Source organism: Jaculus jaculus, chromosome 1 (genome assembly GCF_020740685.1).
Source record: "Jaculus jaculus isolate mJacJac1 chromosome 1, mJacJac1.mat.Y.cur, whole genome shotgun sequence".
Classification (NCBI taxonomy): domain Eukaryota; kingdom Metazoa; phylum Chordata; class Mammalia; order Rodentia; family Dipodidae; genus Jaculus; species Jaculus jaculus.
In genome coordinates, this window is record NC_059102.1 from 148,292,260 (window position 1) to 148,313,137 (window position 20,878).

General features: G+C 52.9%; 1 protein-coding gene across 2 annotated transcripts in view; it reads right to left on the bottom strand.

The window, feature by feature from the left end:
* Window positions 1–5,021: 5,021 nt before the first annotated feature.
* Window positions 5,022–20,878, bottom strand: part of Sardh (sarcosine dehydrogenase) — a 68,851-nt gene continuing 52,994 nt past the window's right edge. For both annotated transcript variants that reach the window (XM_045160052.1, XM_004654061.2), the window contains 4 exons: window positions 14,766–14,928; window positions 13,236–13,404; window positions 9,129–9,264; window positions 5,022–6,798 (listed from right to left, as the gene is read on the bottom strand). In XM_045160052.1, the coding sequence (XP_045015987.1) occupies window positions 6,673–6,798; window positions 9,129–9,264; window positions 13,236–13,404; window positions 14,766–14,928 (594 nt within the window). In that variant the 3' untranslated portion in view covers window positions 5,022–6,672. The remainder of the gene's footprint in view (window positions 6,799–9,128; window positions 9,265–13,235; window positions 13,405–14,765; window positions 14,929–20,878) is intronic.

Consider the following 20,878-nt stretch of genomic DNA (forward strand, 5'->3'; position numbering starts at 1 on the left):
GACAAAGCCGCAGAGGGGGTTGGCCTCTGCCCCTTCCCCCCACCGCCCGTCCCTTCGGGGTCACGTTGACTCTGTGCACGCCTATGCAAAGACCCCCAGGCAACAACGTGCTCTGTGCCCAGGAGGCAGGAACAGGACCAAACCCCTCCTGAGGCCACGGTGCCCCTGAAACCCTGCATGGCTGAGACTGACCCCAAGAGGTCTCCCTGGACAGGGCAGACCATGACCTTGTGCACCCGCCATTGCCCCAGTGTAAGGATACCTCACGGTGGGAACCCAGGGTCCAGTGCTGCAGACCCCACCCCTAGCTCCCAGGATGGGCACGCCAGGCTGGGTACAGACTGCTTGAGTCATGCGGTCCCCACCCTGTTGGTCCTCCACAGTGGCTCATGTTGGCGTGCGTGGTGACAGAATGCTACTTAAACACCTCCTTGCACAGTGGCTCGTGTTTCCCCGTGGGCGGCTTCCCCGCGATGAGGCAGGACAAGTCATTTAGCTCGTTAGAAGCTCGAGGGGAGGAAATCACTCCACGGCACAGTAAATAGACATTTGCGCCCACCTAAAGGGAAACCCCCAACAAGTAGCTCCTTAAAGAGAGCCAAGAGGACCGCAAGCGGCAGGAGGCTACTGGGTGCTGGTCTATGGGGAAGAGGGACCATCAGCACTAGAAGCTTCTCTCGGTGGAGGACCCAGCTGTGGCCGACCAGGCTCTAGAGCCAGAGGGGATGAAAGCCTAGTTCCTCTGCTTAGCGGAGGTATGACTTGGGTGGGCCACTTGACCTGCCTCACCCATCTTATCTGCAAAATGGGCAAAATGGAGCTCATGCCAGCTCACCCTCTGCAAGGAAGGTCAGCTCTGCTAACACCTATGGGTGGCCAGTGCTCCCTTCCTTGATGTTGCACCTCCTCTCTGGGCCACAGGGTGCCACACACTCTGCCCTGTGTCCAGCGAAGGCCTCCTGCCGCGGGTAGTCTGGTAACGGCCACTGACCTCCTGAGCCTCCTCCTTCCTGTCTAGGGACCAGCTCAGCTTTTTGATGGCTGCGGGAGGGAGTAAGAGACTCAGCTCTGTTTAGCCAGTTCAGCAAAACCTAGTCCAGGTTCCTCTGGGCAGAGGGTGATGGATGGGCCTCGCGTCCCGCAGCAGACATCAGCTAAGCGCTGCCTTCCCTTCGGTGAAGTACTTCATTACCAGGGAGTGAATGTGCCTTGACGCTCCGCGCCGCATCATGTGAATCATGGCTCTGGGTGGCCGTAAGTCATGAACGTAATCGCTGTGAAATGCCAGGTCCAAAAGCCCAGAGAGCCGCTGGGCCCTCCATCATCTTTACAGCCTCAGAGACAGGTGGAGGCAGCCTTTCTTGCGAACGCGCCTTCTCTCTGCTTCTGCCTGCCTGGCAAACAACCCAAGAAGGGTTCTTCTGTGCAACACGGAGCCCCGGGAAGGGTGGAAGGAATGCTCGCAAAGCTCCGAGTAGCCTGGTCTCCTCCAACACACTTGCTTTTCTCCCAGTGGGGTGCTAATTCAAACAGGGAAACTGAGGCTCACAGACATGAACCTTGCCCAGGGATTCCCAGAAGACCCCAAGTTTCAAAACAGAGCTGCCCACTGTGACAGGTCCGGACCCACAGTCCCCTGCCCCACTCTGAGCTGGTCACACTCTTCCTCCTGGGACAGCCGTGTGGGCTCCTCCTACACAGTGACCACCTGGATCCCACCCCCACGTTTGTGCCCAACAGCTCCTACCAAGGTGACCAGGGAGTCAGTACAGCAGCCACACAGCCTTTCCAGGGCCGGCTATGTTTCTTCTCCTGGACAGATGCAGAAACTGAGGCTTGGGGGTTAGACAAGGCCCCGAGAGTGCGCCACGGAGCCCAGAAGGCCTGTCTGGTCTCCCCGCCTCCATCTCCTTATTCACTAAGCAGGAACCCCAGGGGGGCGGGAACTACAGGGATCAAACATGGGGACATGAGACAGCATTGTTACCTGTTGGGGTGCTGGATTGTTGGCATGTCCTTCCCACGTGCTCTAAGCCAAGCGAGGGTCCAGGCCCACCCCTCCTCTGAACGGCTGGAGTGGAGTCATTGCTCCTGAGCCGTTCTGACCTCTACTGTGCCACTCTGGGTCATTGGCTTCCCCTGGCTGAGCGTGGCCCTCCCCCGGAGAAGAGGGCTCTCAGCCTTCCAGGAGCCACGCTGCTAGGAAGTGCCAGGGTCCCAGGCTGTGCTTTATGCGCTCTATGTCAATATTAAGAGACCCTGGGGTATAAGTAAGGTGTCCCCAGGCCAGGGCTAAGGTCTGTCTAAATGAGTCCTTGGGCACTCCAGGGCCAAATTGCCTGTTAGCTCCTGGCCTCGGGTATCTATTTAAGCTTTATTTAACTTAATTAAAATGATAAATGCAGAGGGGCGGAGATGGGGCTCAGTTGGCAGAGTGCCTGCTTAGTATTCGTGAAGCTGTGGGTTCCATCCCTGGCACCACATAAAAGCGGGCACTGTGGCGTATGCATATAATTTCAGTACTTGGGAAGTACAGGCAGGAGGATCGAAAATCCAAGGTCATCTTCAGCTACACAGCAGAGTTCAAGGTCAGCCCCAGGAGCCACAAAATGGTGGCACTCCCTCCAACCAGGGCTCTGCAGCTGTGTGTGGCCCTTGGCTGCCTTCTTGGACGGTTTGGCCATAAAGCGATCACACGAGTACAAAAAGCTCTGGGTGATGTTGCAAGGGGCTGTCCCCGCTCCGTCCCAACACACACACACACACACACACAGACACAGGCTGCATAGTCCAAGTATGGCTGGCCCTGGATAGCCACCTCCACTGCCATGGGATACAGGTATTTCTCACAAAGCACTTGTGGTAGGACTGTCTTTGAGGCGAAGGAGCACCCCTCATGAAGGGATGATGGAACCTCTTTTTCCAGAATAATTAGTAAGCACAACACCAGCTGTGGAGAGCCCTGACATCCCTCTCCCCCACAGGCTCCTCATTCTTCTATGGAGAACAGCTGGGGGACAGAGACTCCGGGACTTGCCAGCTGTCTAAAGCTCCCCTGATCCCTGGCTGCCACCACCAGCCTGTTAAATAGCAGGAACCTCAGCCCCAGGGCACATGTGCAAATGATATCATGTAGTCTTTGGTGGGACAGGAGGCCCATCACACTCTCAACACCCGGGCAGCCCAATACCTGGTATTTAGATGCTCACATGGGAGCCGCCTGATCTCAGACTTGTTGGCAGAGACTGAGGAAGGAAGGGGATGGGGACCAAGGGTGTCCTGTGGCCCGAGAGTATTCAGAGACCCTCTGGAGCCCCAGGATCCTCCACTGGCCAGGATCAGTGAGAAAGCATACCAGTAGTTTTGTGTCTTGGTGGAATGGTAACCCGGTGAATGAGATGACCACTTGCCGTGCCCATGCTCCGCTGCCCTTTGCGGATGTCCACAGTGTCCACATCTCCCCATGACCCCAAGATAACCTGTTTATGGTGCCTCCGCTCTGCCTATGAGCTTCAACCAGCTCCCTTCTCAGAGACCCAGGATCAAGCTGCTTGACCCCCCATCATGACAGGGCTGGTCATCAAGCCCTCTGGCCTCTGAGTGTCTCCATGGGATGAAGGAAGTGAGATGGGGGCTAGGGCCAGCCAAACTGCATGGTGTGCTCCTAGGGGGCAGGGCTGGTCTTCAGGGAGAGGCAAAGGGAGGGAGCCCAACCCACCTGTCCCCACTGCAGTGGAGTGGCTGGGACTACGCCAGGACACGCTACAGGTCAGACCCACCCCAGGCCTATGGCACGTGACGGGCTCACAGTACACCACTGCTCGTCTGTGCCTGGCGCCTCTCCTTTGCCAAGTGCCTCTGCCATTTACCAGCCAGGCAGAAGGGGTGTGGCCCCGTGCCAGCCCTGGGCATAAGAGGCCTCTGGGATATGTGGGAGGGAAGGAGCTGGAAGTGGCTTGCATGTTTTGCTGCCAGGGCCTTGGTCCTTACTGGGAAATGGGTACTGCACTCTGCCAGTGGGCTCCACTCCTACCCCCACAGGAAGGCAAGTGGCATGGCTTGTTGGCCCCGCTCTGAGGCCAGCATTCTTGCTCAGTGCAGTGTGGAACAGGACAGGGGCAGCCAACCTGGGCGCATGCTTGAAGACAGGTTGGGTGAGAAGAGACTTGCCAGCTTGTCTCTGGCAGGGGCAAAGCCTCCTTACCCAGAGGCCTCTCAACGCCAACACTGCTACACCGACCAGGCTATCTGAGGGTGCGGAGACCCCTGTCTCTTCCCTATGCCCTTCATACACTTCTGACACCTTCAAAGAAGTTGTTTTTTTTTTTTTTTTTACAGGATTTCCAGGCAAAAGTCAGCCACAGTAAGAGACATGGCACTCAGTTTTCCAGAAGGCTTGAAAGCAGCTGTGGAATGAAGGGTCTCTAGATGAGCAGTAAGGAAAGCCTGGCCTGAGGTCTCTGTGACCCACCCATGACAGCGTGCATGGGGCCATGGTATGATGGGGACCTTCCCAAAGAGCAGATGAGCTTAGAAGGCAATGCCTGAGGGGTGCTCTCGCCCAGTAACCCCACACCCTCCCAGAGAAGACAAGGGCTATATGATAAGAACGCAAGCAAGTATGGAGGAGTCACATGACGCTTCTCCCAGCCATGGCCCAGGAGAAATAAATGAGTTGGACTGGAAACAAGATTCCACTTCCCTTGTCCTAAGACTTCCTCAAAGACAGGCCTTGAGATTCTTGTAGTTCCAGGCTCTACTCAGGGGTCTTGACCAAAGCAGAGCATGTTGGGTGGGGGGGAGGCAGTAGGCTGGGCCATCTGGCCATGTGCCTCCTCTTTCCTTCCCTCTGGATCCTCAACTCCATCTCATCCATCCTGTAGCCCCTGGTGGCTGCAGGTGTCCCTTTAGCTCACCATATGAGGGCCAGAAGTGCCTTCACACGCTCCAGCCCGCAGTCCCTCCCCAGACCCAGGGGACCAAACTGGCTTTTGAAAGGCCATCTGTATAACGCATACGTCTTCCCGTGGTTTTGATTTTATTAGCATGACCTCTTTCAGCTCAGTGTGTGGCAAGTGAGCCTGTGAAGACTCTCAGCCCGCCCAAGACAGCTGCGCCCAAATCTCCCTTCTGCTGTCTCTATGGGTCTAGGAGACCCCAAATTTGTACTGCCTTAAGCATCTGTGCCTGCTCTCCTACATTGCAGGGCACACCTCACAAGACGATGACGTGATCTCCATCGGAGCTGATGTGACCCCTCAAAGCAACAAAAATCTTACTGATCAGAACCGGGATATAGGGCAGAGGGAGGGGGCCGGGTCCATGGAGGGAAGTAGTGGGTGCTCAGCCCATGCAGGAGAGCTGACACATAGGCAGGCGTGGAGGGTTGCCAAGGACGAGACAAGGGGAATGGGAGCTACCCCAGCAGGGTGCAGGGCAGGGTCCTGTCCAGGGGGCCTCGTGAGCAAAAAGTCATGCGTCTATGGCAGAGACAAAGGTCCCTGGAAATGAGCTTTCTCGCAGGTGGCTCCTACACAGAGAGCAGCAAGCTTGTCCTCTCTAGGTCTGTGAGCAATGGCTTTGGGAGAAACTGAGGCAGGAGCTGGTGTTTCTGCATGGACATAGGAAATCTGAAATGTCATAGGCTCCCCTGTGTCACTGGTTTTTCCACCTGCAGAACCAGAAGTTAAGGCAAAAAGAACTTTCTAGTTTCCCCCTGGTCCCTGATCTGACAGATAAGTCATCCTGAGGCAGAACAGTGTCCGTTTAGCATACATCCCTCTGCTCTTCACCCTGTGCCTGTGGCAGACAGTGCTGATCAATCCATCACCATCCGTCTCCATGATTCAGTACTCAAGTGTTATGGCCATGACTGCCGTTCAGACAAGACAGGAACCAAGGTCAAGCTGGCCTGCTCCTGCCCCGGGTCTTCTAAGCTTAACCACGTACCTTCTTTAATGATCTATTCTTGCTCTGGGGTGAATATCGTAGGTGATGTGCATGTGTGTGCATGTAATATGGTGTTTGGTGGTATTTGCATATGTATATATATAGATACGTGTGTGCTCTGTGTGGAGGCCAGAGGAAGACGTCAGATCTCCGCCTCTATCCCTGGTCCACATTATTTCTCTAAAACAAAGTCTCTCGCTGAACCTAGAGCTCTCCATCTTTCAGTTACACTGGCTGACCAGGGAGCCCAGTCATCCTTCTGCCACCCTCCCCTATCCATGCTAGGGTCAGAGGCAGCCATGGCCACACTCAGCTATTTTTACATGGGTGAGTACTGGGGCTCAAACTCAGGTGGGCTCTCATGCTCACACAGCAACTGCTCCTAACCACTAAGACCCCACCCCCACCCCTGCCCAGCCCTAACCATGTACTTTCTGAGAAGTTCATGGGGGGCCTTGAGCCAAGATGTTTGCAGTGTGCGCTGTTGCAGGTTTGGGGTGGACTGGAGACCACTGTTTGGTCAGTGAGCAGGAGGAGCTACTTTAGCCCTGTCCTGGTTGGGGGGGGGGGTGGTAGTTAGCAGGAGCAAGCCTGTGCTAAGGGTGGGAAGGTCATGTTTTGCAGGGGGCACAGGGACATCTGGGTCTGGTAGGGGTCGGCAGGCAGTGTAAGAGTGGTGCTCTTCCAGTCCCTGAGCCGCTGTGGCCACACTCCACGGGCCCGTCAGTAGATTCCCTTCACCCTCTTGTTGTCAGGGTCGAAGGGAGACTTGAGGTGAACCTGTGCAGCGTAAGTGACCCCCATCCTCTCCAAGGCATAGTCCCCACTCTTCACAAAGTCCAGGGAGACCTAGGGGCATAGAAAGAGGCAGAGTCACTCATTCCTGGTAAGGGGCACATGGTAGGTTTCCACCCATCTGCTTCTCTGGCAAGCCCATCGCAATAGCAAAGCCCTTCTCAGAGCCACGCTGAGGCTCAGAGAAGCAGGTGACATCCTCTGTCAAGCTGGGCAGGAGCATCTGTGTCCAAAAAAGTCCAGTCCCGGCAGTCATCAAGACCTCCCTGCCTGGAAGACGCCCTCCCACGCCCGTAACTGCAGATCCCTGGGAAGGTGGGGATGGAATTGGGAGCCCAGCTGGGTCCTGGGAACTGGACAAACACATAGCAGCTGTTAGTCAGGGGCCAGCAGCCAGGCGACATGGAATCCTGAGAGCCAGGGTGGACAGAATCGCTTTCTGGATAGCATGACCTCCGTGGAATCCCCATCCCACACCCTGGCCCCACCTTCTCAGCAAGCCCTCTGGGGCCAGGCAGCAGTGAGGACAGGCGCTCCTTGGGCAGGGGCAGAGTGCTGTAACCTGACATTCTACCTCCTGGGATGTCTAGGGAGCCGGCTCTCCCTGTACCACAGGCCCAGGCTTAAAGAGGGCATCCGGGCCTGACCTTCCCTGCATTCTGAGTAGCTGAGGACTGCGTGACAAAGAGAAAATCAAGGGAGGGGGGCTTCTGATGCAATGGGAGCTTTAGGGGTGAGGTCTCTGGACTGTACTTCACAGGGCACCTGCCCTGTGGGGCTGGGAGGTCACTGGCCATTCACAATGTAAAGGAAGGTGTTCTGGGACTGGGGAGCCACACCGCTCATCAGTACGGCTGAGGAAGGCCTATATGAGCCTTGGATTCTGCCTCAGCTCCCAGCTTTTCCTTCATGGGGGCAGGCCAGAGACCATCATCTTGAGACATTTCCCACCCACCCTGTGCCTGGAGGTGGACCTTAGGGTGACCAGAGACTGACTGAGAAATTGGGGATATCTAACCAGAGTGCTGGTAAATGCAAGGGCAGGAGAAAGAGGTCTTGGTTTTCTGTACTCTCCCATTCACATGGTGTAAATATTCTGGAAGATCCAATCATAGAGGAAGGGAGAGTAGTCTCTCTCTCCCGTGACCATGCTTAATCGTCACAGGGTCTATCCTGGGTGCCTTCTGGGTCGTGTTTAGTATAAACCAGGACAGATGGTGGTGAATGAAAGGGCCTCGAGCCCTTGCCTCCTTTCCCCACCTACCCTGAGCATGACTGAATGAACTCCTAACTCTACTTGGACTGGGACCCAGGCTGGGGTCTCCTGCTGTCAGAGGAGGCCACTCTCAGAGGCCACCACCAGCCGTGTAGTGGGTGATGGCCAGTCTATGCTGACTGGTCCTGAGAGGAAGCTAGGGTTTGTCCCCATTTTATAGGTGAAATTGAGGCTCTTAGAGAAGCTCCTGGCCCAAGGCCACAGAGCAAGAAAAGACAAAAAGAGCTCCAAAGGCTGGTGGCATCAAGCCTGTGTCCTGAGCACCCCTATTCTAATGCAGGACGCCGCGCTGACCAGTGGCTACCTTCCCAGGCTCCTGCACTCAGATACCCCCATGGGTATCATTGTGACTCACCCCTTCCCCCAAAGCCTGACTGTCCCCAGCCTGGCACCTTTTCCATGCGGTTGGTGTGGGTTGCAGCCCAGACTGAACAGGTCTCAGGCGGGAAGCCCAAGCCAGCCGGCGCCTGTAAGCCTGGGGCTGAGGCACAGCAGGCCGCAGTCAGGCTTGGGGCAACAGTAGGCACGTCTGTGGGAATGCCTTGGCAGCCTGGAAGGATAGGGCTCTGCTCACTGCGCCCCTATTCCTGGGTCTAGCAGAGGCAGAGCTTGCTCCTTCCATCCTGAAGGTGCTACTAACACCTTCCTTTAGCTGCCCAGCTCCCCTGGTACATGGTCTAACACCCCTTGTCCAGAGTCGTGCCCACGTCTTGTAGCATTGTCTGCCCCTGCCTGGGTGCCTGGGTTCCTGACTCAGTTGTTGGGCATGAGGCATCTGGGGTGAGGAGGGAGGGCAGAGGAGGAAGACTCCAGGTTTGTGGTCACTCTGAGGTCCACCTCCAGGCACAGGGTGGTCAATGTCTCAAGATGATGGCTTCTGACCCCAGGGACCAGAGGTTGCTCACCCCAGCCCTGCATCTCCTTATGATCAAGAGAGGACTGGAGGTGCGGAGATGAGCACTCCTTCACCTGATGTGCTCCCTCCCCTCTCATTCCCTCCTCCTTGTGCTCCCAGCATGCTCTGGGGTATGGTGCACAGGGACTGGTGTGGAGCCCAAGGAAATCTGGCTCCCCTTCTCCAGGACAAGGAACAGGAAACGAGGCTCACCGGTTCACCGCTGGGGTTCCGGATATAGCCGTAGGCAATGGTCTTGTTCACACTGAATCCAAAGTCGGCCCTCCGGACATGGCCCACCACTTGGCCATTTCTCCAGATGGCCTCCAGGCCAAACATGGGCACTTGCCTGAAAGAAGCAATAAGACAGCTGGGACTCCAGAGCCCAGGCTGGGGACACACCACTCTGATTTGAAGAGAAAGGGCAACTGACTAGGCCTCCACATAGCCACTGTTGCTCTGTGGGGACTCTGCTGGCCTCCAGTAGCCCAGGATGCCAAGACAGAGATTGTGAGTGAACTGGTGAACTGGGGATCCGAGTGTTAGAAGGTTGATAGAAGCCATGGGTGTCCAGAAAAGACCCAGCTTTAGACCCTTCTCCATTTAGCATCACTAAAAAAAAAACTATTAGCATACGTTTCATTGTGACATTTTTATACACACATATAATGTGTTTCACTTATATTCACACCATTACATCTCCCTGTTTGCCCTTGCTACCCTCTGATGGTGCCCTTCTTCTCACACAGTCCCTTCCTATTTCCGTGTCATATCTATACATACATAATCTAATTCAATATAAGGATTGCATACATAATATAGGATCAGCATAGGAGAGAAAATGTGTGCTATAGTCTTTCTGAGTCTGGCTTGTTTCCCTTAACATGATAACCTCTAGTTCCCTCCATTTTCCTGCAAATGACACCATTTCATTCTTCTTTGCAGCTGAATACTCCTCCATTGTGTGTATACCTTATTTTCTTTTTCTTTTTTCCTGTGTGTCTGTGTGTGTGTGTGTGTGTGTGTGCACACGGATGCATCCCGTGCACATATGCTGAGGCTAGAAGGGAACGCCAGGCGTCTTCCTGTGTCCCTCACCTGAATATCTCCTTGAGATGCTCTCTCTGAACATGGGGCTGCCACTTCCATGATCCCCAGTGACTCCCTGGTGTCCTTCCACTCCCCTTGGGACTGGGGTTACAGGCATCCATGGCCACACCCAGTTGTTTATGGGGAAGCTGGGGAATTGAATTGTGGGCAAATCAGGCCCTTTCAGGCCCTCATACTTGCACAGCAAGTGCTCTTGCCACCAAGACATCTCCGTAAGCCTCTCTACGTGTGTGTGTGTGTGTGTGTGTGTGTGTGTGTGTGTGTGTGTGTATGCGCGTGCGCGTGTTTCCTCATCCACTCATCCATTGATGGGCATCTAGGTGGGTTCCATTTCCTGGCTGTTGTGAACAGTACAGCAGTAAAGGGGGGGGGGCAAGCAGGTGTGTGGTATGTTGGCTTGGAGTCTTCTGGTTACCTAGGAGGAGTAGAGCTGGGTCAGATGGTTGCTCTACTTTTCATTTTCTGAGGATCCTCAATGCTGATTTACACTCCTCCCAGCAGCATCTAAAGACCCCTTTCTCCTGACATCTAAACAAGCATTTGTTGTCGTTTTTCTTCATGACAGCCATTCTGACTGGAGTGAAATGGAATTTCAGTATAGTTGTGATTTGTATTTCCCTGATGGCTGAAGATATTAAACATTTTTTGCATACTTATTGGCCATTTGCATTTCTTCTTCTAAGAACTGTCCGTTCAATTTATTTGTATATTTATTGATCAGATGACCTGGAGTGTTTCATTGCTTAATTTTGTTTTGCTTCCTCGTAGATCCTGAATATTAATCCTGTCAGATGAAGAGCTCATAAAGATTTCCTCCATTCTGTAGAAATGTCTCTTCTTTCTTCTTACAGTTTCCTTTGCTATGCAGAAGCTCTTGAATTTCATGCAATACCACTTGTCAGTTCTTGTGATCAGTTCCTCTACTATTGTAGTCCTTTCCAGAAAGTGCTTGTCTATTCCTGCATCTTGAAGTGTTTTACCTATGTTTTCCTCTGGCTTTTTTCAAAGTTCCAGTTCTTACATTAAGGTCTGATTCATTTTGAGGTTCTTTTCCTACATGGTGCGTTATTGAGATCTAGTTTCATTTTTCTGTATATAGATATCCAGTTTTCCCAGCACCTGTGTTGAAAAGGCTACCTTCTCTCCAACATATGTTTTTGGCACCCTTGTTGAGAATCAGGTGACTGTAGCTGTGTGGGTTTAGACCTGGGCTTTCTATCCTATTCTCTTCTATTGGCCTACATGTCTGTTTTGTGCTGGTACTTGCTGGTTTTGTCACTATAGCTTGGTAGCATAATCTGAGATCAGGTATTATGATGCCTCCAACATTGCTTTCTGCTTAGGATCGCTTGGTTCATTTGTGGTCACTGTACTTCCATATGAATTTTAGCTTTTTTTTTTTTTTTTTTAGTTTTTTGAAGGACCATTGGACTTTTGATGGGAACAGCATTGAATTTTCCATTTAACTTCTTTCATTTGTTGTTTGTGTTTTTTTTTCCAAAGTAGGGTATCACTTTAGCCCAGGCTGACCTGGAACTCACTCTGTAGCTCCAGGCTGGCCTGCAACTCATGGTGATCCTCCTACCTCAGCCTTCTAAGTCTGGGATTAAAGGCATGTGCCACCATGCCCAGTTCCATTTAACTTCTGAATGGCCTAAAGGGCACTCTATTTGGCCTATTTTGTAGCGTTTGAGTCATCTGTTTTTCACAGTACAATGCACACTTGACTGAAAGGATACTTCTTTGTTCCATACACTCTAGGTCTGCATGCTATAAAGTCTTTGAAAATTCAAACCAGGAAGCAAAACAACTAAACTAAAATGCAGGGATGCCAGCGACCAGGTGATAGTGACATTTGGTGGCATCTGCAGACTGCTCCCCTGGGCTGTGAACACACCTTGGTGGAATGACAAGGGTCAGGGCAGGTACAGATGCCCCTTGGCTCTGCGACCCAGAACCACACCCACCAGCCAGTAGAGGGGGAACGGGATAAAAACTGGGCGGCCATCCCCTCTCCTATCCCCTTTAGTCACTCTCCGTGGGAGGATGCAGAGGCTCTCGCTCACAGAGCTTCAGGGACCACTCCACTGTACTCCTGGAGGCTGAGAGCTACAGCTCAAAGCTTGCGTCTACCTGCTGCTCCACAGCCACACAGGGCCACGGGTGCCTCACAGAGGGCGAGGAAGCCCCTGTGGAGCCCACCTCACCTGTGAGACCCCGGCTATCTAAGCTGAGCAGCTCCCAGGGTGATAGATCCACAAGAGCTCAGGGAGAAGCCACCGGACGGTGACAAACCCCAGCTCTGCTCGCTACCTCTCATGACTCATGACACTTGGAGCTAAGTGGCAGCATTTGTGGCTGGCTGTTTGCTCCACATCAATGAGCCCAGAGCTGCCTCTGCCTCCTAGAGACGGTTGCTATGAAGATTTCCACAGGTGCCATCTTGGGCCGCTAACACCATTCAGTGTGGGACAACTCTGAACCAAGTGGAATCTGAGTTCCCAGGATCCAAGCTCTCCCAGGAATCCCAAGAACTTGGGTCTGGCTCCCAGTAACATTCTCAAAGCCACTCTTTGGCTGGCAGAGTGCAGGATCAGATTCCTAGTCAGACTTCTGCCGTGTTATAGGGGGCGAGTGCTCTTGTGCCTGACACAATGTGGTCTCCACTTATAAATGGGGGAGCCGTGGCCCCAGCCTGGCCCCCTCTCACCTCATCACATGAGCCACAAGCAAGATATAAGCAGAACAGATCAGAGGTAGCAGCAAGGTGACAAGAACCAGCTCCAAAGTAGGGTTAACCTTCCCAAGGCCTAGTGCCTAAATCCACCTACCATGGGAGCCAGCCAGGCAAGCCTGGCAGCCCCTTTCTCATTGAAAGTCTTCATCAGCAGAGAGTGAGCCTTCCATGTGTCCCCTGGGCCTTGCTGTCTCCTCCTCCTCCCCACCCCCAAACTCTTGAAGTGTTTCTGCCCTGTCTGGCCCTGAAAGGGTCTGGGTTTGTATATACCAGCTCAACCTTTACCAGCATGGACCTCAGCCAGATGCAGGTGACCTAGTCCTCAGTTTCCCCACCTGTGATGAAGTACCATGTGCATTCTGAAGGAGGAAACCTGGCCTGGGGGAGTGTTGATTCCCCAGGGCTATGACTGGGAATAAAAAGTGTCACCAGCCCTTTGCTCTAGGCAGTCGTCACTGGGCCAGGATACTCACTCCTCCACCGTGAGGCACACCAGGCGTCGGTAAAGGCCCTTGGCTTGCTGCTTCTCCAGGGCCTCACGGCCCAGGAAAGGTATCTGGGACTTGAGCTTGCAGGTGAAGGCCAAGCCCGCCTCCAGAGGGCTATCATCAGATCGCAGATCTGCATGCCAGTGCCGGTAGCCTGAGGGACAGGGAGGCTACAGGTCAGTGCCCAGCTGAAATGAGGGACAAGTCCTCTGGAAGTCATAGACGGTTCTGCCCCAAACCCTCAACCCCAAGTTATGAATCACTTTTTTTCCCCTAAAATATCTTGTATGTGTTGGGCTGGAGAGATGGCTTAGCAGTTAAGGCATTTGCCTGAGAAGCCTAAGGACCCAGGTTCAATTCCCCAGGACCCATGTACGCCAGATGCACGAGGTGGCGCATGCATCTGGAGTTTGTTTGCAGTGGCTGGAGGCCCTGGCGTGCCCATTCTCTCTATCTGCCTCTGCCTTTTCCTCTCTCTCTCTCTCTTTCCCTCTCTCTTCAGTAAATAAATAAATAAATAAATATCTTGCATGTGTGTGTGGATGTGATGTATGTGACAGTGTGTGCACATACATGCATAGTATGTGTGTGGAGGTCACAGGACAACCTCAGGTGTCAATCCTTATCTTCTGTCTTGTCCGAGCCAGATAGGCTCTCTTGCTGCTCGCTGCTAGAAGAATCTAAGGATTCCTCTGTCTCTGCCTCCCATCTCACCACAGGAGAGCTGGGACATATGCTCCCACATCCAGCTGTATGTGGGTTCTGGGGATTCAAACTCAGGTTATCACACTGGCATAGCAAGTGCTTTTTACCCACTAAGCCATCTTGCCAGTCCCAAATCTCTACCTTCACTGCTGCTTAGCAACTTGGGCAACCCAGGGAGTCAGGAGTGGATCTTGGACTCCAGAAAGTCCTGCATAAGCTCCCAGAGCTAACTAACTTTATGAACATTCTAGTCCCCAGCACCATCAGGGTGGGGTGTGGGGTGGACCTTGAAAGGGCATGAGAAGCCCCAGGGGAGATGCTGACCCTCTTTGAGCCTTTAGCACCCTCTGCGAGGTGTGAGGTAGATCCAGCCTGATGCCCTAACACTTCCTCCTCTTCTGACTCTTCTCTGGGGAGCAGCGGGGTGCAGCTCCGTGGTGGAACACCTGCTTAGCATGTGGGAGGCCATGGGGTTGACTCCCAGCACCAAAAAGTAAAAACTCAAACCTCTTGGGAAGTTCATAGTGCTGAATTGAAATCCTACCCTGGATCTGTTCCCTCAAGATGCTAGGCAGCACCTCACCTCATCCAGGTGTGTGTAAATGTGGGGAACTCCCATACCATCTCCAGGGTCTTACAATGGGAGACCCAGTGGCTAGCAGGAAGTGGGACTTAAGGAGATGGACAAAGTTGGGAGAAAGAGGGAATCATGGTATAAAAAAACAGGAGGCTGGTGATAGGCGTGGCCCCAGTGTCTCTGCTATCTTGGGCTTGGACAGTCTCCCTGGGCCATCTAGACCCTGTGCTTACCTTTCTCGATGCTCAGGGAATCAATGGCTCGGTAGCCTGCATTGACAAGGCCATGCTTGGCACCTGCAGCCATCACGGCACGGTACACAGGCACACAGGACTCCCGGGGGATGTGCAGCTCCCAGCCCAGCTCCCCCACGAAGGACAGCCGGATGGCCCGGACCTGGGGAAACCAGATGATGGCTCAGATGCAGTTACACCAGGCTGCCAACGTCCAGGCATGGGCAGCCACTTACCAGAGATGGCGCTTACTATCACCATTCCTGCCAGCAGCCCTGCGCCCAGCTAGATTGCCCCTGAGAAATGGAATCCTCCAAGGCTCGTGTGAACCACAAGCTGCTCTGGGAACCTTTAAGACTTATGGAGGGGCCCTTATTTGGGGGAGCAGAGGCAATAGGTCCTTTATCTCCAGGTGTCAGACTTTGGCTGACTGAAGTGGTTCCCTTGTGGCTAAACAAGAGACCAGAAACCAGATGGATTAAAACAAGAGAAATAAACTCCTTCTCTATTCTGAGACTCACAGCCCCTAAATTGGGGTGTGGCAGAGCCACCCTCCCTCTGGAGGCTCCAGGGAGGCTCCTTTCTAGTGTCTTTCAACTTGGGAAGCTCAAGTGCCAACATGTTCTATCACTTGACCTCCACCTCCCCCCTTGTGAACCATTTCTTGACACCTGTGATGGTGAAGATCGTCAACTTGACAGGATCTAGAATCACCTAGGAGACAAACCTCCAGTCATGTCTGCTGAGTTGGGAAGACCCACACCAAATGAGGGTGGCACTATTCCAGTGAGCTAGGACCCTGGACTAACTAAAAATGGGGAAGTAAAGGGCTGGAGAGATGGCCTAGCAGTTAAGGCCATTGCCTGGGAAGCCTAAGGACCCAGCTCTGATTCCCTAGAACTCTTGTTAAGACAGATACACATGGTGGTGCATACAACTGGAGTTTGTTTGCTGTGGCTAGAGGCCCTGGCATGCCCATTCTCTTTCTCTATCTGCGCCCCCTCAAATAAATAAATAAAAATAATATTTAAAAAAGACCAGGGTTGGGCTGGAGAGATGGCTTAGCGGTTAAGTGCTTGCCTGTGAAGCCTAAGGACCCCGGTTCGAGGCTCGGTTCCCCAGGTCCCACATTAGCCAAATGCACAAGGGGGCGCACGCGTCTGGAGTTCGTTTGCAGAGGCTGGAAGCCCTGGCGCGCCCATTCTCTCTCTCTCCCTCTATCTGTCTTTCTCTCTGTGTCTGTCACTCTCAAATAAATAAATAAATAAATAAATAAATAAATAAATAAATAAATAAAGACCAGGGTAGCCAGGTGTGGTGGTGCATGCCTTTAATCCCAGCACTCGGGAGGCAGAGGTAGGAGGATCGCCATGAGTTCGAGGCCACCCTGAGACTACATAGAGACTTCCAGGTCAGCCTGGGCTAGAACGAGACCTTACCTCAAAAAACCAAAAAGAAAAGTAACTATCATAATACTCTCACTCAGTCACACCTGCCAGGGTCCTATTTCTAAGTAAGGCACTCACAAATTCTAGGGTCAAAGATCTTAAGAAAGCTGGGCGTGGTGGTGCACGCCTTTAATCCCAGCACTCAGGAGGCAGAGGTAGGAGGATCGCTGTGAGTTCGAGGCCACCCTGAGACTCCATAGTGAATTCCAGGTCAGCCTGGGCTAGAGTGAGACCCTACCTTGAAAAACCAAAAAAAAAGCTCTTAAGAAGCCCTAAGCTGGGGCTGGGGAGGTAGCTTAGTGGGTTAGCACTTGCTAAACAAGCATGAGGGTCTGAGACTGCCTGAGTTCGGTTCTCGAATACCCACATAAATAGGTAGGTGTGGCCAGTTCTGCAGGAAGTAGAGACATGAAAATGGCGGCTCTGGGATGGGCGGGGGGGGGGGGGGAAGGACACTCCATCTCAGGGAAACATGCAGATGAGCAACGAAGGAAGACACCCAATATTCTCTGATCTCCACACACACACACACACACACACACACGTGCGTATGTGTGTGCACACGTGCATTTGCACATGTACAAACACACACCATATACTTAATACAAGTGCGAAAAAACAGCCCCTGTCTCTGTCTGCACTGGGTCAGAGCAGCTGAAGCGTTTAGCCCATCATTCTAGAAGTCACTTTAATAACAGCTGGGTTTCAACAGGGGGTAAGGCCCGAGCCACGTGGCAATGCCAGCGCCAGGTGTCACCTGTCCCTGAGCTGAACTCTTCACACAGGTTCCGCAGGCTGGGGACCGTTGTGAATAGTGTCTCCTGCTGGTGCAGATATAAGTACCGAGAGGACCACCCCGCAGTACTGGGGACCCGGGGGCGGCGGCTGCACATCCACACATGCTGCAGACCGTCGCCCGCGCCAAGGACTCCTCTCCTGATGAAACGTGATGCTGCCATTCCTTTGACTCAGGTGATGTGCAACATGGGCAGCAGTGGATGCCCACTCTGCAGTCTTCGGGCAGGGTTGGAGTGTATGAGTGTCCCCACGGGTAAGTCCTGAGAGCCTAGTCCAAGTCCACCACCCAGCTCACCAAAGTCACACGGAGGGCTCAGCGTACCTCACAGATCACACAAGCAAAGGAGCCGGCCAGTCCTCTTTTCCAGGACTCGATGTCTGTACAGAGAGGCTGAGAGCCGCTCTGCCAGCCGACCACAGAGCTAACACCCGATGAACCTGACACGCTAATCACACCAGCACCGAGAAACTGGAATCCAACAGCCTTTGAAGCAGCACAAATTTGCCCCGAGTTGCCACTTGCCTGGCCTCTCAGAAACCCGAAACTGATGCAGAAAATGTACTGTTGACATTTCCCTGCTTCCCCGGTGCAAGCCATGGGCCCCTGACAAAGACTGCCTTGTCACTGGGGTGCTAATTTTAGACAAACCCCTAGAGGAGCTTGGGGCTCAAAGCCAGCCTCATTTTGAAACAGGGGAAGTCATTTTGAAAGTGCACCCATTTCTGAATGCCTGTTTAGAAACCCTGTACCCAGTCAAGTGAGCAGGTGGGCTGAGGGCGCAGGAGCTCTCCTGTCCTTTCCTAGCCCCCAGAATCTCAGCGAGACCTGAGGTGGCCGTGCCTGGGTCTCTACCAGCCCACGGCAGCTACCAGTGGAAAAAAATACCTGAGCCAAGAAGGTAGGTTGCCACCCACAGTCCTTTGCCTCCCAGCCAAGTGAAAGTTTGGGCCACTCTGCTTGCCTTCCAGATTCACAGAGCTCTGGTCCTCCAGACTCCTTGCATTTTCCTCCCCTGAAGCACTGGGGATGAGGGATGGCCTCATTGCTGCACAGTGGAGACCCACAAGGATGGGACAGAGCTGAGGACAGTGACATCTAGAACTCACTCCTGCAGCTCAGGCTTGAGTGAGGACAGCACTTCCCAGCCACCCCCAACCACCAGCCTTGCTCGGCCACAGTGTCTCCATCTGGCCAATGGACCGGAGACAGGTTCGTGAGCTGCAGGGCGATAGAAAGAGCTTCATCTTCTTGCAGATATTGGCTCAAACAGACTAGGGACATGGCTTGATGGTCAAAGACACTTGTTTGCAAAACCTGCCTGCCTGGGTTCTGCTCCCCAATGCCCAGGTAATACCAAATGCAAAAGTGGGGCGTGTGTCTGGTATTCATTTGCAGTTGCAAGAGACACTGGCACATACATGCACGTACATACATATACATTCACACACATGTAAATAAATCCATAAAATTAAAAAATATTGGTTGGAGCGATGGCTCAGTGCTTGCCATACAAGCGTGAGGACCTGACTTTGGATCCCCAGCATCTATGTAAACATACAGGGCATGAGATGTGCCCATTCTCTCTCTCTCTCTCTCTCTCTCTCTCTCGCTTTCACTCTTGAATAAAAAAATAAAAATGGAAAAAAAGGGATTAAAGGCATGCACCACCACGCCTGGCCTTAGCCCCATTTTAAAACACAGGGCATGGTGTCATCCCAGCACTGGGGAGGCGGAGACAAGAGAACCCCTGGGGCTTGCTGGCCAGTTTGTCTAGCCCAGTCAGTGAGCTCTGGACTCAGGGAGAGACTCTGTCTCAAAAGGTAGAGAGTGAGCCAGGTCTGGTGGCGCACACCTTTAATCCCAGCAGAGGAAGGCAGGATCGGGAGGCAGAGGTAGGAAGATCACCATGCATTCGAGACCACCCTGAGGGTACATAGTGAATTCAAGGTCAGCCTGGACTAGAGAGAGACCCTACCTCAAAAAAACAAAGAACAAGAAACAAAACAAAAAGAAAAGTGGAGAGTGATCAAGGAAGACACAGGCCTCTGACCTCTGCTTGTGTGCTCACACACGTGCGTGCGAATCCCCTTACACGTCCTACAAATGCACATACGTGCATACACGCACACCACACACACACACATTTTTTTAAGTTATAAGAGGAGAGCTAGAGGGAGGGCTCAGCAGTTAAGGTGTTTGCCTGCAAAGCCAAAGGACCCAAGTTTGATTCCCCGGAACCCACATTAGCCAGATACACAAAGGGGTGCACATGTTGTAGTTCGTTTGCAGTGGCTGGAGGCCTTGGCACACCCATTCCCTCTCTCTCTCTCTCCCTCCCTCCCTCTTTCTCTGTCAAATAAATAAATAAGTAAAATTAAAGTTATCAGAAGAGACAAAACTCCTTGCAAGGGGAGCCCTGGTAATGGCTGGAATCAGCATTGTGGAAGAAGGCAGGAAGGGTCTAGAACCAGGTTTGGTTAAAACCATTTTCTCAACCTGAAGAGTCCACAAAAAGAAACTGTCAGAACAGTAAAGGAATTCAGCGAAGTTTCAAGACACAACATTGACATATAAATATCAGTTGTGTTTCCATGAATAGGCACATCTAGACCATGCTAGACAAGGTCACTTGCCACATGGTGAACCCAGGGTAGGATGAGGCTCAGTGGCCCCCATGCCACAAGCACCCACCCTTCAAGCACCCCCATGGGTCTCAGACATCATCCTAGGCTCCTGTTTCATCAGTGCAAAGGCCAGTGCCCAGCCCTCCTGCCTGGCACTCAGGTGACTCTGCAGGTGCCGTAGGGGCTAAGAGCACAGGGTGACAAAGACTGAAGCTTAAATCAGAGACTTGACAGGCAACTAAACTTGCCTTTCAGACCTGCTTTAGTAAAATTGGATGGTGACAGCCATTGCCTCTTAGGTTCATAGAAGCATGCCGCAAGACAATCGCTAAGAAGTGCAGGTAGGTAAGGAGCCTGGGGAGTCAAGTCCCCTCCCCAAGGACCAATAACAAAATCATCCTTGGAACTCTCTAGCAGCCAGTCTCGGGGGAAGGGAGTGGGACTGTTCCTGCCTCTATCAATGTCCAAATGTTCACAGCATGGTTGCCTGTGGGAGCCCAAACAGCTTGTTGATTTTTCCAGTTTCACCTTGGTCCTGTGAGCTGGATCAGCCATTCCTATGCACGCTGAGGACACGGTGCCGATGCTGGTGGCAGACCAGGGTTCATCCTGATGTTCCCAGTTCCAGAAACTGAGCCTAACTCTGTAAGACACCTGCCCCCCATTACCACCACTCTTGGCTGTTGAGTGTTCAGAGGTGAGAAAGGAAGAGCTCAGATTTCGGTACAACGTGGATTGCTGGTCAGATCTCATGCCTGGTACCTTACTATGAATCTCACCAGCTACACCATGAAGAGGACTCACTCAGCCTCGCCTCCACGGTGGCTCAAAAGCCAGCCTGGTGCCAAGGAAGTAAGACAAGTTGCTTCTGGGGACAGTGTGGACACGTGTCACTGGAACCAGCTTAGAGGGTGTGGGGACTCCAGCAGATGCGCACAGGTGGGTCCACACTGCTTCATGGTTGTTGCTCACATCTCCAACACACCAGGTGCTTCCTCTAACCTCAGCTATCTCTTAAATAAGTGAGGACCCCGGGCGCTCCCCCATAGAAGAAGCACAGTCAGGGACCAGGCGCTGTGCTGTCTTCTGCAGGGCCTGGACCCGAATCCGTAGGGGAAGAGAAGAAGCGATGTGGCAAGTCTGGGAGAGTTTAAGTTTTAACCACCTGGAGACTCCCAAGACACTGATTCTAAAAACACGGCCTTTGGGGACACTTGCTCTCTCCGGTTTGCTTGTCTCAGA